At 43.6% G+C, this 17,479-nt stretch overlaps 1 protein-coding gene across 1 annotated transcript in view; it reads left to right on the top strand.

Annotated features, from left to right (window-relative positions):
• Positions 1-17,479, top strand: part of samd10b (sterile alpha motif domain containing 10b) — a 90,713-nt gene that overhangs the window by 37,044 nt on the left and 36,190 nt on the right. Inside the window, exon 2 of the mRNA XM_037684079.1 lies at positions 17,111-17,295. Coding sequence (XP_037540007.1) covers positions 17,111-17,295 — 185 coding nt within the window. The remainder of the gene's footprint in view (positions 1-17,110; positions 17,296-17,479) is intronic.

The following is a 17,479-nucleotide window of genomic DNA, read 5'->3' as shown; positions in this document are numbered from 1 at the left end:
GAAATCGGCTCCCAAAAATAGCTTTTTTCTTCAGCCATTTAGGAGCCAGTGAGGCCCGACGCTTAAAGGGCTACGCCTATATTCATAGAATCTGGGGTTACAGTACGTAACCAACGTTCTATGTCATATAGGCTTCGCCCTTTAAGGCTGTCGCTGATGGGTTAAGGGCGAAGCGGATGTGGTCCTCGCCTCACTGGGTCAATTCGAACACAGTAAGAAGCGGAAGCTTGCCCAAAAAACGTCTTGTCACTCAGCTCCCCATGTGCATAACTACGCATCGCGTAATTATGTGCCATGCACAGACGCATGTTGTGTAACTATGCGTTCTGACCAAGCATGAATGCCCCGGAAAACTTTCAACGGGAAGAAGAAGTTGAAAAGGGGGGGGGGGGGGAGCATGAACCAACTGGTTCATGGCTGAACAGTATAAACAGATTAATGTCCATGAATTGATTATTGATCAAATGAACTGATTGGTAACAATAGTCATGAACTGATTAGTGACAATAGAACCAAAATCACAGACACGACTGTGACTGATAACAACATCTCACACTGTAATGCATGCAGACAGAAGTGAGCTTAAACAGAGTTCCATGAGAACAACAATATTCATTCTGTTAGAGCACTAAGGACAGAATGTGTCATGGAACGAACCGTTACATCACGTAGGTAAAAGCGAATAAATGAGCAGGGTGTTGACCATGCAGCCGCAGTGCAAATGTCCTGCATTGACATACCATTATGCAGAGCAGTCCAAGATGCGATACCCCTGGTCGAGTGTGCTTAGAGGTTGACAGGAGGCTCTAAATCTGATGCTCTGTAGGCTTCAGAAAAAACCTCACACAGCCAGTGTGACAAGCGCTGGATGGATAACGGGCGACCTGCAGAAGCATCTCTATAATGCACAAACAATTGTTGAGTTTGAAACACATTGCAGCTGTGCGCGCTATGTAGCACGTCAACGCCCGCACCGGGCAGAGAAGATGAAAAGATGCTTCCTCTTCTGATCTGTGGGGGGGGGGAAAACCCCTCCAACGATATCACTCTTGATTTAAAAGAGCTCGTGATGTTTTAGGCATAAAAGCTGGGTTTGGTCTTAAATCAGCTGAGCTGCCCGTCAGCCTAAATTCTAAGGCATGACGAAGCAACAGAGAGGGCAGATAATTACTTACCCTCTTAGTGGGTGTTAAAGCCAGCAGCAGGACTGTTTAGGAGACAAGAATTTTAAGTGAAAAACCTGATCCAGAGGCTCAATTGGAGCTTTGATCAGGACTCGCAGGACCAGCGTTAAATCTCACTGTGGAGCAAGTTGACGTGAAGCAGGCCTGCGTCTCTGAACACCTTTTAGAAAAACGCTTCATCAGCGAGTGATTAAAAGCTGTTCTGTCTCCGAAAACCTTCGTGGCAGGAAGAGATGACTGCAACGTACGTTAAAGCGTACTGAAAGCCAACTTCCTATCCATCAGCTGTTGTAGAAAAACAACACGCCGCCTAAAAAGGCATGAGGTGGCCTCTAAACCTTTCTCTGTACACCAGCGCTGAAAAGCCGTCCCCTTTGATGTGTGCAGAACTGTGGTAGATGCAGCACGTGCATCTTGAATTGTGCACACTATCTCCTGAGGGAGACCCATCCTCTCTAAGTGGGACCGCTCAGCGGTCAGACCCACAGGTGCTGACCTATTTCTGGGTAACTCCTGATCGCTCCTCCTGCCTGAAGGAGAGCATCCTCCTTCCATGGCAGTTTCCACGGCGACCCGACAACAGACGTTGCAGGCCTGGGAACCATGGTGCGTTCACACGCTCGGGAGCCACCAGGAGAGCTGTCAATCCCTCCTCCTGAACTCTGTTCAGGAACCGTAAAAACAGAGGAGGTGGGAGAAAACGCGTACAAAAGCGTTTTGGGCCACGGGCTGTGAGCAAATGCGTCCCCCCCCAGCGATGGATCGTCTCGCGGGCTCAGGGAAAACCATAGTTGACACTGAGCGTTCTCTCGCGTCGCAAACAGGTTCACAGCTGCTTTGCCAACTGTATTATGAAATTCTTTATCAAAAGGGCTCGTGAACGGTCGGCACAGATATTCAGACAAATAGGGAAAAATAAAACACAGAGGCTGTTACTGCTAGGAGTAATAAGTGTCCTTTATTAACCTGCCACAGAAAACAGCCAAGCAAAAAGCATGTACACTCGTACACTCTTAACACACAAATTGATATGAAATAACTTCTCACCGTGACACTGGCCGGGAAGTCGTTTTCGACCCAGGTAAAGAAGAATCACATCAAAATGGCGTATGGCACCAGCGCGCGGCTGATCCACACAGGACTCCCGACTCTCTGTGTTTGAAACATTTCTTATATACCTTTCCCTGATCGCGTGAGAGCAGATCAAAGCAAGTTTTGATGGTTGCCAGGAGGGCAGATTTAATTAAATCTGTTTTTCCTTCATCAAAGCAGTCTGTGCAACAGAGCAATGGTTTCATAAAAAACATGTCCTTCAAAACCTGGGTCACTGTAACCTGAAGATTGGGCCCGATCTTCTGGCTAGAGCATCCCCAGAGAACTTTAATTACTCCAAAACACATCTGCAGCACAGGAATGACTGAATAAGCAGATAAGCTGCATCAAAAGTGAGTATAAGTGTGTTTAAATAAGTGTAATATAGGTATAGATTGACATAAAAGCATTAAAATAATCATTTCTATATCACCAACTTCTGCTACGTCTGAAAACATCAGATCTGGATGGAGGGTCCGGTACACGTGACGTGGGCCGCCCCTGGACATCACATCTGTTCAGAACACCGGATATATAAACCGCTCTAATAGAGAGGAGGTTTTGATGAACCCAACACAGTAGCTTTCACGCAATGTGTAACATCTGGGCTGAACGTACACCCTTTGATGGTTATGTACGCAGCAGTCATCATGTTCTGTGTGAATCAACACGTGTTGATTCTGTGGCACAGGAGCAAAGTGTTGAATCATATTCAGTGCTGTGCGACACTCCAAAACATTGATGTGGGCTGATGTGTGGTGGGGCCACAGCGCCCCTACTGCTTGAGATAGGCATGTCCCCCCCCCCCCAGCCTGACAGCGACGTGTCCGTGAAGACTGACCCGTGACGTGGGTCTGCTGAGGGGGACTCCCTCTGACAGAAAACAAGGTGTTTCCCCAGAGTCGGAGGTCTGCTCTCACAGAGGAAGGGACAATGATCATCCGTCGTTTGTTTTACTGGATCCACATGCAGACGTGTAAAAAACCACCTCTGGAGGCGTCTCGTGTGTAACAAACCAGCGGAACCACTGTGTGAGTGACATCATTTCCAACAGCTTCATGACGGAGACAGCTGTTATCACTTGCCAGGTCTTTACGTGGCTGAGTTGACTTTAAAAAAGTGTCGAATCTAGTTTGTGATAAACGAGCTTTCATGGTGGTTGAATTTAATTCCACTCCCAGAAAACAATTGTCTGGGCCGGGAAAAATCGAGCTTCCTTCCAATTTATGGCGAAGCCCAGATTTAACAGGTGTGATGTCAACACCTGATCCTGCATCAGCGCCTCCTGTCTGGAGTGACAGGAGCAGCAGATCATCCAGGTAAAACAAAAAACTCTCGTCTCTGTGTTAGGATGATCAGTATGCGTTCTCTGGATGTTATATAACAGATCCAAAAAACGGTCTCACCCCTCCGATCCGTGAGTAAAAACCCTGTGATTTCTCTCCGTTGGGGGACTCTGTAGATTACTTTTATCAGAAAACACTTGGATTTCTGCATTAGGGATGAGATTCAGTCTGATGATGAAGGGACCGTTTTTTTATAACTCCTCTGAATGGAGGGGTTCGGGTTGCAAACTGTAATTTGTACCATTTGCATAAAACCCTGTCCATCCATCTGAAAAACGGCGAGCATGTTTTAGCCACTCTACGTAACGTTCGTAGGGTGAACGTGCGTTAAGTGAAGTGTCATGTTTGTACGGCTGTCAGCAGTCCGCCCCTCAACCGCCGTCATGCGTCGCGGGAATGTTTTCTGTGTGATCCCGGGCGAGACTTGAGCTGAGGCGAAGCGTGTGACAGCTGATGACGCGGTGGGGCTGCGCGTTTGACGTCGCTGTGCGAACGTTGAAAAGGCGGAGGGCGTGACTTCATTAACGCCGTGCTGTTGGAGTGAAGGCTGCTAGCCCCGCGGGAGCACACGTTGTTCTCTGGAGGGACGCGCGCCGCTCTCGCTGGAGGGGCGCGCGCTGGAGGGAGGCGGGACTCATTACCGGGTTCTTCAGCTGCTTCACGTTTAAGCTGCGGTGAGCTGCCGAAAGCTGAGACGCGGTGGGTGACGGCTGCCCACGTTTGATTCGTTGAGACGGGTGTCGTTTCTTGTGAGAGAGAAGGACCTACACCCGAACCAGCCTGCGGACCACATTTATACCGATGTGAGCTGGTTAGCGCCGGCAGCTGTGTGTGTGCGCCAGCATCAACGCAGCGCCGTTGGATGGAGGCTGTTCATTTTAGTGATCGACTCGTCATGTCTAGAGCGACGGTGAGTTAAAAACCTTTAATTAAGGACACCGGCTCATGTGTGGAAGCTGTTCTGTGATCGACTCGTCATGTCTAAGAGCGACGGTGAGTTTAAAAACCTTTATTTAAGGACACCGGCTCGTGTGTGGGGCTGTTTCCTCCCACGAGTGCGAGTTGACATCGCTTGGGTGAAAATCGTGCAGCTCGGGATTATAACGAGTTATTTTCACTTACCATCGTGCCCTGTAAGCGACTAGTAATGTCTTGGAGCGGCGGTGAGTTTAAAAACCCTTATTAAGGACACCGGCTCTTATGTGTGCGGCCGCTGTGAGCTCATCCGAGCTTACAGACTGGCTAAAAAACAGACACTTTGATCATTAACGATGATTTATTTCAACTTTCGTGTCACTTTTACACACACTCTCCGGAGACCGTCATTTTGAGAAACTTCTCTCTCATGAGCTCTGCGATTGTTTGCCCAGAGCGCTGTCTTGCAGGCGAACTCTGGGGAAACGCTGAGCTGCAGGTTGCCGGAGTGAAGAGGGCTGGATTCTGACGGGCGGGGCTGGTGGTGGAACTCAGCGAGAGTCGCGGCCGTGAAAAAGTCGAAGCTTGCTCGCGACGGTCCCTCCAGCGGGCCGGGGTGGGCCACGCGGCTTGATGAGGTGGCGCACAGCTTCTGGCACCTCCTCCGACTGTTTCACTTCGCCAGCATGGTTTGAAGCTGCTCCGAACAGCGCGTCCGCGATGGGCCTCATCAGGTCTTGTGCAGATTCTCCGGCAGCGAGGGGAGTAACGAAGCCATGGTGGATCGTTGGATCATCGTCATCCGCGCTGCAGTCCTCGACAGGCAAACCGTGGGAGAGGCACACATGTTGAGCTGGCGTCAGCTGCCTTACAGAGGGAGTTCTTTGTCTCCAAGGCAGGTCTGCGGCCTTCAGTTCCTTGGACATGCTATATGCTAGCAGCGCACGTTGTTGCTAACTGCGGCTGCCTGAAAACACATCGGTGGGCTTGATTGGAGAGCGTGGTCGCCGGCTGGTTCCTCCGGAGGGACGGGACGCTGCTCCGACCTGGGCAGCTTCGCTCCGGAAGCTTCCGCGAGGCTTGGCTCCAGGGGGGGTTACCGAGGAAAAGCCCCGCTCGGTGAATCCCTCAACTCTGGCGATGGGAGCGGACTGGGGACCGACTCCTCTAATCTACCAGGAAAGAACCGTCTGTGGCCTCGCCCGTCGAACGTCCTGTTGGAACGCGAGGCCGTATGGATCAAGACGGTGAGCCACAGTGGAGCCCAGTGAAAACAACCTTCCCGCCGATCATCCGAACTGGCGGGAAAAGGCGAGGGACGTAGAAAAAAGGGGGTCCCTTCATGTCAGCCTCCTCCTGGGTTCCGCCGGGCAACCCCTGAGGGCGCTGTCGGCCGGGAGCGGTGTGATCGCCGATGCGAAACGAGGTGGGATGGGGTGAGCATTCACTCAGCCCCCCTCCACCTACACTACGCTCCCCAGGAGGGAATGAGCAGCGGGGGCTGCAGCTGAGCACGCCTTGCCCCAGAGGAACCATCCGGTTCGCCCCGAGGGTCGGCGATAAGAGGAAAAAATACAAGATGGCGTTGTCCAGCGTGTAGTGACCTGTCACTGGGAAATGTTCCCCGACGCTTACCTTGGAATAAGACTGCTCGTCATCTTCTCCTCGGGGAGGAGAACTCACCGGACGACCGGAGGTCGACTGCCGGGCCAAGCATCCTTCACAAAGGTTGGTCATTTACACAATTTATCCTCTTTGTTCTTCTGACAGTGCTATATTAGCTCGCTGAAGAAAAAATGGGAGCCGATTTCCCGCTCTTAACATAATTTATACGGACCGGGTGGGGCCCACACAGCAGGTGGGCGTGGACTAAATTTTTTCAGTGCTTATGCTCTGCATAACGGGATAAACCCATCAGCGACAGCCTTAAAGGGCGAAGCCTATATGAAATAGAACTGTCTGTACAAACTGCGCACAACTCTAACATGTCACGCTAACCTAGCAGCGCGCTCATAGCGTGCAATACAGGTGCTCTAGCTAAAAAGCCAACGATGCCTCTTCCCTCATGTTGAAGGCCCCTGCCCAGTCAAGTAAAATCATAGATGAGATGAGCACCCCGCCATGGTAAATTAACTAGTGGAAACACTGAGGTGGACATTAAATTAAAAAAATTAGCATAAAGAATACGTCCCAACCTAATGGTGTAAGATGTATTATAAAAAATAATTATGTATGTACAGCACAATGAGAAAGAAAATTTATCCTGACCAAACACTGGATTTTAAAAGTAAATGTACTTTCTTCAATAAAATAATAATTAAAAAAAAGTTCAATACAAAAATTTCTTGAATCTGTTTTACAAGTATATCAATGTTGGTATCCAAATTTAAAAGTTATTAGCTCTTGTGACTTGTTATTATGTTTAGAATTCTATCCTTATTTAATGCTAAATAGGATAACAGTTTGAAAGCTTACAACTCTTCACATTTGTCACGTGAAAAGCATTTTTTTTCTAAAACAAGTTCTGTCTGAAGCATCAGGTTATTTTAATATGCTGCTGTAACTATAATGACAGTTAAAAATTCAGAACAATTGGAAAATTAAGGAAGCTTACCGTGATTTTTCCAGCAAGATGGAGAAGTTTAAAATGGCGCTGAGAAAATTCTGGTCAGTCTAGCACGAGGTGGAAGGGGGCGGAGCTTATCAGAGTACTTTTTTACACTCAGTTTGGAGAACTTTCATCAACACTGGATTATGGTGTTATATGAACTCCAAGAGAGTGGATTTCCTTTAACGTTTGACAAGTTTCACTGTAAAGAGTTGTTTAAAAAAAATCTATTTTAACTCTGAATATTTTCACCAACACTGCAGTACTTAGAGAGGCATTTTACACTCACTGTTGTTGAATTGACTCTTATAGAGTTCACATGCTCTGACACTGCTTATTTGACACTCAGGATTTTACTGTGTGATCAAGAAAGCTCATCAGAGACTCTACTTCCTCGGGCAGCTGAGGCGAGCTGGTCTGGGAAGCTCAGTCCTCACCTCCTTCTACAGGTGTGCAGTGGAGAGCATCCTGTGCTCCAGCATCAACGTGTGGCATGGAGGCTGCACAGCTGCAGAAAGAAAAGCTTTGCAGAGAGTGGTGAAGGCTGCACAGATGTCTATTGGAGTCAGTCTCCCCACCATCACAGCCATCTACACCTCCAGATGCAGGAAGAGGGCCACCTGCATCATGAAGGACCCCACTCACCCAGCACACACACTTTTTGCCCCACTCCCCTCAGGCAGGAGGTTGCGGAGCATTAAGTGTAGAACCACTAGACTGAGGAACAGCTTCTACCCTGAAGCTGTTAGACTCATGAATCCCTAACAAGATCATCACTGGATAGAAAAAAAGAAAGACAAATAATTGTAATGCCACTTTAATTGGTGATATGTGACTTGTCTGTGCTGCTGATTATCCGTGCTGATGATCTCATGCTGCTGGTTATCTTATGCTGCTTATTATCTCATGTTGCTGTATTCATTCATACCTATCTGCTCACCACAGACTCATGTTTGGGCAGCTGTTGTTATGTCGTATTGTTTTACATTATTAGTGTTTAGTTTAGTTTAGTGTTAGATCTTTTAGCGTACCGTTTGGCGTTTGTTTAGTGTATATCTTAGTTTACATCTTAGATCCTTATTTACTGTTTATTTTTACACTTTATATTTTTCTATTTTGGGGTGTAACTGGAATCTTGTGTACATAATTTTGTTCCACCTCATGTATCACATGAGATGGTAACGACAATAAAATTGACTTGAACTTGAACTTAACTCAGTCAAATTGTGTTGACCATTTAAACAGTCTGACTTCAACAGTCTGTCAAACTTAACTCATCGCTTGATAGATCTGTGATGGAGGGTTAAACTGTCTGAGTCTGTTGTGAATACTTGCATTATTCATAAAAATAATTTTTTGTTTTACAACTCTGGTTTGCAGATTTTAACAGAGTACATAATTTTATGCAACACTACTTTAGAACAGTCCCCAAAATACTATTTTACTGTTCATGCACAAGCATTCATCAATTGTGTCTTTTCTCTGATTTTATCAAGCCTTATCACATCTCACATTCTATTATTGAGTTTCATATCCACGGTCTCTCCTTCTCTGTGTCCTTACTCTTCCTGCTTCCTCCTCTGACATTCACTCTGGATAATTGATAGACAATGAGATCTAATCTGTCCTCCCTTTGTCATTTTATGAGGGCTTGGCTGTGAAGGGGACTAAGCAACACTGTTTTCCAGATGTACTAAATGGAAATGCTCATATTCTAACTTGTCCCACATTTCTTTTTGGGTTTGTTTTAACCCTGGGCTTCCTTCTTAGACCATGTTGTTTCCTTGTTTTCTCTTCGATTAATTTCTCTCCTTTATTTATTTTTGAATAAAAAGTGGCATGATTTTTTTTTAAACAGGAGCAGTTATGACAATCAATAGTGAGTGTTGGAGAGTGTGTATGTCAGTGGAGCTGTGTGCTTTTTGCCCCATCTGAAATGATTTGTAACGGTCTGTTCTGTGGCACATCAATGACTGATCAATAGGTCTGTCTGCCTCTGTGAAAGGTGTTGTTTAGCTTTGCAACACCGCCTGCAGAGAGAACGTCTACCTGGCATTTATCATACCAACCTCGCTATGTTCTCCTGGGGTATATAGAGCTATATCTCATGAGCAGAATTGTAACAGAAATGCCAGCTCCACCTGTGTCCTGGGTGCGCTCCGTGCATTGTGAGCCGTAGCTGCCCTGCGGTTTGAATCCAGAATTCAGCCTCCATCCACACAGCTGCCTCTCTGAGCTTTGTTCAGGTTCACTGACCTAAACAAATGCTAATAGGGATTCTACAGATGTGGGAATATTTGAGTTGGCATGAATGCACTCACAGTCATATTTATGACAGTGCTGGCAGTCTTTAATAAACGTGTGAACAGATGTAGTTGCTATTCCAGGACGAGAGCTGGATGGCAACTTCTGATTCCCTGTTTGTGTGCTCCTGTGACACTGATAGTTTGTGAAAGGCAAACCTCAACCCCCTGTATGGAAGTGCCTCATGTCAGAATGGATAATTGACTGTGTCATGCATCATGGGAACCCCACCCCTGTTAGGTTTTCTGATTATTTTTAAGGCTGTAACCAGAATTTTCTCGTTTTTCCCCTTCCTGCTCTTACAAATAGAATAATTTCAAGGCTTATTCCTGAGGTTGTTCCACTGTGGTAGTGATGTAGAGAGTTGAAAATAGCTCCTCGCTTTACCCCCCAAAAGTTGAGAAGTAAATGCTTCACAGGACATGGTAGCATGGTAGGTTCATTGCAATAGTTAGGAGAACAGGTTAAATACGTTACACAGGCGTAAAATCTTTCTATGATATTTCACACCTTGGAAAATTACAAAGGAATGAGGTTAAGTTGGATTTTTTTATTCCTACTTTTATATAATCTGAAAACAGATTTTCTTTGGAGTTGGTGCTGGAGGGAGTTGATACCAATATGCAGCTGAAATACCCCATATCATCCTCTCTGCGATGCCTCAAATAAGAGTGGACAAACCAAACCAATAGCCTCATCCCCCATGCTAAAGGATGACATTCCTCCTAAGTTGATTAGAAGGTTATGCAACGTTCAACTTGTCCGAAAAACAGCCTCCACAGCAAAATAGCCCTCACAGACTAATTTAGACGTTCTCTTTTTGAGTCAAATGAGTAATGTTGGATGACACTGTGTTAATCTACTGTGAGATTTGGCTTGGAACGACCTTCCAGGATGCCGTACCGAACATCTTAATTACCTTTTCAAAAAGGGAATACCTCTGAGATTTAGCAGCGCCTTTGCACAGCAGATATGCTGCTCAGTCAAGAGGAGGTGATATAAGGTTACACTTCACTGGGCTGAGTCGTATTGACCTAGCTACCCTTCATACACACACACACACACAACCTCACACAAGCATTAATGTGACACGTTACCCTTGATGTTTGGCACCTCTTCCACCAACTGTCCACTTTCTTTCCTCTGTAGGTTTTCAAACCATGTTTAAGCTTAAGCTAAAAAAAAGTCTACTGTTTTTGACACGTTTTTTTTTTTCATTCAGTACTGCCTTTGAGTCTGCACCATCCACTTTCCATCATCGCTCATCCTCTCACCCCCTCCCTTAACTGGAGGTGATAAAAGTCACCAGCAAGGGCAGTCAGAGATAACAGTACACCAGAAAGTGACAAACAGGACAGCAGAGATTTGGCACTTGTTCAGCCTCATCAAAAGCCTGCTTAGACTGATGACAAAAGGTGAGAGATAACCCCTCGATCTCAATGGAAAAGATTGTAATCGCACCGGATCACAAAGATCTGGAGAGATTTAACTTAAAACCCTCTGTCCCTGAAAGCAACCATTCTGTTCGTCACAGTGTCACTTTAAAGAGACACTACAGTAGTTGCTTGGATCTTTAACTGTCCTAAAATAAGTTAGTTATCAATAGAGCACCATCTTGTCAGTCATAGCGCATGGTTTGGACAAGACAGAAGTCTTCATCCAGGCAAGGGTGCCATTTTTTGTAGCATATTGAGTTTTTAAAACACATTTTTCTCAAAAATGTGGTGTGAAAACGCACTACATTTGTTAAAGATAAACCTCTGCACCTCTGCCTGAGACAGTTGTTTAGTTTGTTTCTGGTTTCTTGACTGAATACCATCCCTGTTGGTACACAAATGTATGGTAGCCCGTGAGTTACCCAGTGGTGCTGAAGCTGTGAATATCAGTCTAACCAGATCAGCTCGTCTAGTCAGTCCAAAAGTTTACCAACTCCTGGTGGACTGATACATTTATAGCCTCAGTACCTTAAGCATGTACACAGTCTATCTATGCTCCGAACACACATTCATGTGGTAACATGGATGTTGTTTGGTTGAGAAAATGGCAACAAACTAAACAACTGGTTATGTGCAAAAGTGTAGAGGTTTAGTTAATGCACCTTTCATTCACACCCATATATTGTTAGTTGTTACCCTACCCTCAATGAAGACTTTTGTCTTTTCCCAACTTTGTGATTTTCTATTGATGTCTATGTCAATGTCAATTTAGTTATATAGCACATAAACACAACAAAAGCTGACCAAAGTGCTTTACAGTTAAGACAGATAAAAAGAGTAAAAAAAATGCATCTAGTGCCATGCAAAAATGTAAGAAAGTTAACAGTAAATAAACAACAACAATAAAATCAGCTCAAAATTTGTTCTCAGACTCTGTGTAGATCAAATGCCAAGGAATACAGATGAGTCTTCAGCAAAGATTTAAAAGGCTGAACAGTCTGAGCGGTCTTTAAATTCTCAGGTAAACTGTTCCACAGTTTTGGAGCAGCAACCGCAAAAGCCCGATCACCTCTGGATTTCAGTTTGGATCTGGGGACATCTAAGAGGAACTGATTGGTAGACCGGAGTGCTCTTACTGGAGTGTAGATGTTAATGAGATCACATAAATAAGACGGGGCCAGACCTTTTAAGACTTTAAAAACAAGCAATAAAATCTTAAAATCAATCCGGAAGTGGAAGCCAGTGGAGAGAATCCAAGACAGGGGTTATGTGTTCATGTTTTTTAGTTGCTGTTAAAAGATGAGCTGCTGCGTTCTGGACAGATTGTAAACAATGCAAAGATGATATGTCTAAACCAACATACAATGAATTACAGTAGTCCAAATGAGAGGTAATAAAAGCGTGAATTACCTTTTCAAGGTCTCTAAAATGGAGAAAAGACGTCACCTTGGCAATGAGTGTTAGCTGGAAGAAACTGGATTTCACAACTGCATTTATCTGTTTGTCTAATTTAAAAGCACTATCAAAAATAACTCCCAGATTCCTGACATTGGAGTGGCTGTATGAAGCCAAGGGGCCAAAACCATTAAGGGTATTACAATTACCAAAGCTGATGACTTCTGTTTTATTTTCATTTAAATTCAGAAAATTTAGTTTTAACCAGACTTTAATGTTGTTTAGACAGTTCAAGAGTGGATCCAGTGGAGTGACCCTGTCTGACTCAATCGGAAGATATAACTGAGTATCATCAGCAAAGCAATGAAAAGGGATGTTGTGTTTTCTAAAAATAGACCCCAACGGCAACATGTAAAGATTAAAAAGCAATGGACCTAAAATAGACCCTTGAGGGACCCCACAGATCAGAGGAGCTGAAGATGAAGAACATTCCCCTAAATAAACAGAAAAACTCCTGTCAGTCAGGTAGGATCTAAACCAGAATAAAGTTGTACCTTTGATACTGACCACCTGCTCAAGTTGTGACAACAAGATGTTGTGGTCCACAGTATCAAAGGCAGCAGAAAGGTCTAAAAGCACTAAACAGCAGATCTTGCTGCATCAACGGTTAAAAGTAGGTCATTAAATTATGTCACACCTGATAAGGTCTATATTGATATCAATAATACAATATTAAAAAATCACCATGCTATCCATTTTAATGCCTTGTTTTGTTCTGTGTCATTTGGTAAAGCCAACCAAGCTGATTAAAGATTGTAGAATGAGTGTTTTGTCTTTATTTTTTGGCAGCTGGATGAGGAGGGGTCCAGTAAAATGGAAGAGTTTTGAATTGAATGGATAAATGATCCAGCAGTTGTCATGTCCATTAAGTGTGGGTTCTTTTTGTAATAAGCACAAAGTTTGGATTGTGGAATTAAGTCATCTCAGCCGTTCTATCTCGGTACAGTTTGCTTCTGTTGGCATGGATCCCAGGCTAATTTACAGCCCTACGCTCGCCTTGTCCTTCTTGTCGGTCTCACTCTTGCTACTCTGCTTTCCCTTGTCTCTCTCTGCAAGATTGGCAGGTCTTTAGGGTTTTAAGGCGCTTAGCTTTCCATGTTCCTTCCTCCTGTCTCCCGCCCTTAGAGTCTGACTGGCAGTAATTATATCAGAGTTGGGCTCCTGTTGATCTCGAAGACCCCACAGACACAACAACAGGAAAAAGGCGGAGAAAGAGTGTGAGAAGAAGCAAAAAGAAGCTTGGCAACAAACAGAAATGAGAAAAGCAGCTCTGAAGCACATGGTTGCAGAGAGAAACGGCAATAAAGCGAGGCAGTAAAGGTTATACATCACTGACTCTTGACAGGCATTTCCTATTTTCCTCCTCCTTCTTCTTGTTCGTTTCTTCCATCATGGCTGTGTGAACTCTGTATTCATCAATGTTCACTTGAGCAGCCTTCTGGGCTGAGAAAAAGTGTCTCACTTCACTTTCCTCAGGTGCAACCAGGTGTTTTCCACAAACCTCAGCTGGTTTTTATTGGTCTCATGTGTAACCGTACAACAGGTTAGTTTTCCCTTGATAACTGAACAGCTGACAAGATTTACTTGTTGTGTGAACGCTCATGAAGCATTCACACTATCGAGATCCATTGTTCTTCCGTACACTTTTCGGCACGTTTCTCATCCTGCAGTTTTCAAGCTATTTGAATCATATATCAAAACGTTCAGCTCTTTCAGGAGAAGAGTGCTATGACGTCCGGTATTGGTGTAACTTTAGATTTTTTAAATATTTAGCCTTTTCAGACTTTTTTTTTTCTTATAGAGAATGAATTGAGCTCATGTTACATCCTTCAGATCTTTAGATCTGTTTATAACCTTTTACTGCTCCTTTCACATTTGGCTCTGGTTCAGCTTCTTTCAGCTTCCTTCTGCAAATTTTAACTTTTTTAAATAAAATTTTATTCACCAATTTGTGTACATAAAACAAACATTACAGACTAACAACGACAATAACCTTCTGCAAATTAAAACTTTTTTTGCTACTTTCAACTGTTTTGTGCTCCTTTCAGATTCTTTCTGATAACTACAAGATTGTTGTGCTTCTTCTAACTTCTTTCTGCTAAGTTCAGCTTGTTATGCTCCTTTCAGCTTATTTCTGCCAGTTTCAGCTTTTCCTACTATTACAGCTACAATTTAGCTGTTTTATGCTAATTTAAGCTTTTTAGTTAATTCCACATTTTTTGCACTCTTTTCAGCCTAATTCAGCAAAAATGTGCTTTCACCACTTCCTTCTTGAAACTTAAGATTTTCTCTGCTTTTTCAGATACATTTCAGTTGTTTGTTGTTTTTTTTTTTGCTAATTTCAGTTTTTTTCAGATAATTTCTACTTTTTTGTGCTCATTTCTGCTACTTTTAGCCTAAATGGGTAAACGTTATTTCTGCTTTCTTCTGCTAATTTAAGCTTGTTTTATATTTTCAGCTACATTTTTAGATTTTTTTTAGCTAATTTCAGCTGTTTGCAGATAAATTCAAGTTTTTCTTGTTAATCTCTGCTACTTTCAGCTTCATTCTGCTAATTTCAGCTTGTTATGCTCCTTTCAGCTTTTTTCAGCTATTTTCAGATTTTTCCATTATTTCTGCTACTGTTTTCTGCTACTGCTGTTTTATGCAAATTTTAGCCTTTTTTTTAGCTGATTTCCTCATTTTTTTGCTAATTTCTGCGTATTTAAACCTAATTCAGCAAATATGTGTTCTTTGCACGTTCTTGTGCTAAATTTAGGCTTGTTCTTATATTTCAGGTAAATTTCAGCATGTTTTTAAGCTAATTTCAGCTGTTTTTCAGCAAGTTCTTCTGTAATAAGCACACTGCATTTTCGCAAGAAATGCAATTTCTCTAGTTACAATTGTTTCCTCGTTTTCTGTTTTTGGTGATGCATCTTACTTAGAGGGGTGGTGATGCACAGGTTTGAGCAGGTGAGACCGTAACCTCAAAAGTTGGGTGGGAAAGGTGAAGCACCCACATCTGCCTTTTTTGCTCTACTCTGGGCCATTGAGCAAGGCCCTTATTCCCCTCATCTGCACCCCTGGGTGCCTTAGATGACAGCCCTCTGCTCCACACGAGTGGGCTGCAGTAGCTCAGTGGTTGCATAAGGAAGAACATTTGACATCAAACAAATTGCCAAATCTTCCTGTGATTTTACACGCTGTGGCAACCCCTGAAGAAGGGAGCAGCCGAAAGAAGAAGATTGTCTCACACAAGTGGACAGTTTTAGACTTTATGGTAATAAGTAAAATAAATATTTAGATGTAACACTCTGGTGTCAAACACAAAGTTTTATTGTAAAAGTTGTGTAAATTTGAGTCCCTGACGTTCTGATTTTTATTTTGCGGTGATCCTCCATCACGGTGAAAAGAACTGAACCGTCTCCTGAACGGTTTTAAATTTGGACTGCATGCTTGTCAAGTGAGAGAATAGAAATTAAGAAGCCATAGAGTGAAGATGAAATGAGGCTTTCTTTCCTGCAAAGCATGCTCTGACATTGTTCTCATATAAAGAGTTTTTTTTTTTTTTTTCACATCAGGAAGAAATGAAGGCATCATTTATTATGCCTTGTTCCACTTTTAGGTCCATAATCAGCAAATCTGTCTTTGTCTCAATAATGGCTTGAAAAAGAGCAGACGGGACTTTAAAGGGAAGTTTAATTATCTTAGGAAATTGGAGGCTGCTTTAAATGCACTTCAACCCTGCAGTTACGCACAGATTGAAAGTAAGACTAGCTTTCTGGGCTTTTTAGGAACAAGATATGTTTTAACATATTTAATAAAATACACATATTTTACACCTTTATCACTTCTGATCAGACATTTTTTCTGTTTTTTATCGTAAAATATAGGAACCTTAAAAAATCAAATTAAACAGATTTACTGAATGTTAGCTCCCTCTAACTCAACCAGGTTTCTATTAACCACATGGAACGGGCTTTCTTGCTGATCCTGTCAGGCATGAAATTAAACGGCAGGCCATGTTACGTATTCTTACTTTGCATTATTCTGTCATTTTCACATGTCTCTATAAAATGACCTGCAATAACATGGGAAACCTACTTGAAGTGCTACGCTGCATCATATTCAGCCAGTTTTCAAATTAAGTTACTGCAGAAAGTGAGCATCAATCATGCCTTAAAATTAACTTATGTTCTTCTGTTCTGCTCTGCTTTTCACGTCAGATGGTGTTAACACAGTCTTTAAGGTGTCAATGACTGGAAGTTGTGAGTTTAATGCCGTGAGATGACACAGTCCAGGTCAACTGCTCATTCAGCTTAATAAAAACGTCAGAGGGTTCACAGAGCTGATCCATGACCAGCCACTGACAGCGTGTCACCTTTGCTGTGTTAAAGCAAACCCTCTTGTCCATCTATCCTCTTTTTCTAAGAGGAAAGTATGATGGCTGAATAGATAAAGGCCAAAACAAAGAGATGGAAGGAAAATATGTATTCATAATGCAGGATTTATATATTCAAGGACTAATCTGGCCACAGTTTTAGCTCCAGAAATGGCGTGCAGCCTCTGTGAATATGCACTCAGCATAATTGGAGATCACAGATGAGCAATCATTGCATCAACCATCTGTTTGTAACCATAGTCAGTCTAGAATAAATGTAGCCTGCTAAGCTTTTAAAGACAGGAAACCCTTAGACAAAGATTCCTGCTTGTGTTCAATCAAAGTCCTTTGTTCCCCCCCACCTCCCTTTGCATTTTCTTTCCTCATCATCTTTCCTTGTCTCCTCTCAGCGGCGTCCAGCTTCAGTTTCTGCCGTGCCTCCCTGGAGCACACGGTGTCTGCTGAGGAGCTGAGCTACCAGCTGCCGCGTCGCGCCGGAGGCAGCAACCTGACCTGGCACGACGGCCGTGGCCAGAAGACTGCACATACACGCACCGTCAAATTACTGCAGCAGCCGGGCACAGAGGGCGTCCAGGTATGAAGAGCTCCAAAAAACAGACAGGAAGCTGCTCTGCAGAAGATGGTTTCTGATGCAGGAGAGTGACTCTTAGATGTTGTTCGCTTGACACATTAGATAACACGAGGTAGTTTCTAATAAGGAAACAGAAAAAAACAACCAATTCATATAAGTTAGTGTTATTAAACTTTATAACTTCTTT

Source organism: Nematolebias whitei, chromosome 11, assembly GCF_014905685.2.
Source record: "Nematolebias whitei isolate Nwh7 chromosome 11, NemWhi1, whole genome shotgun sequence".
NCBI classification, from domain to species: domain Eukaryota; kingdom Metazoa; phylum Chordata; class Actinopteri; order Cyprinodontiformes; family Rivulidae; genus Nematolebias; species Nematolebias whitei.
The sequence above is the reverse complement of the archived record's forward strand: the minus strand, read 5'-3'. Positions and strand labels throughout refer to the sequence as shown.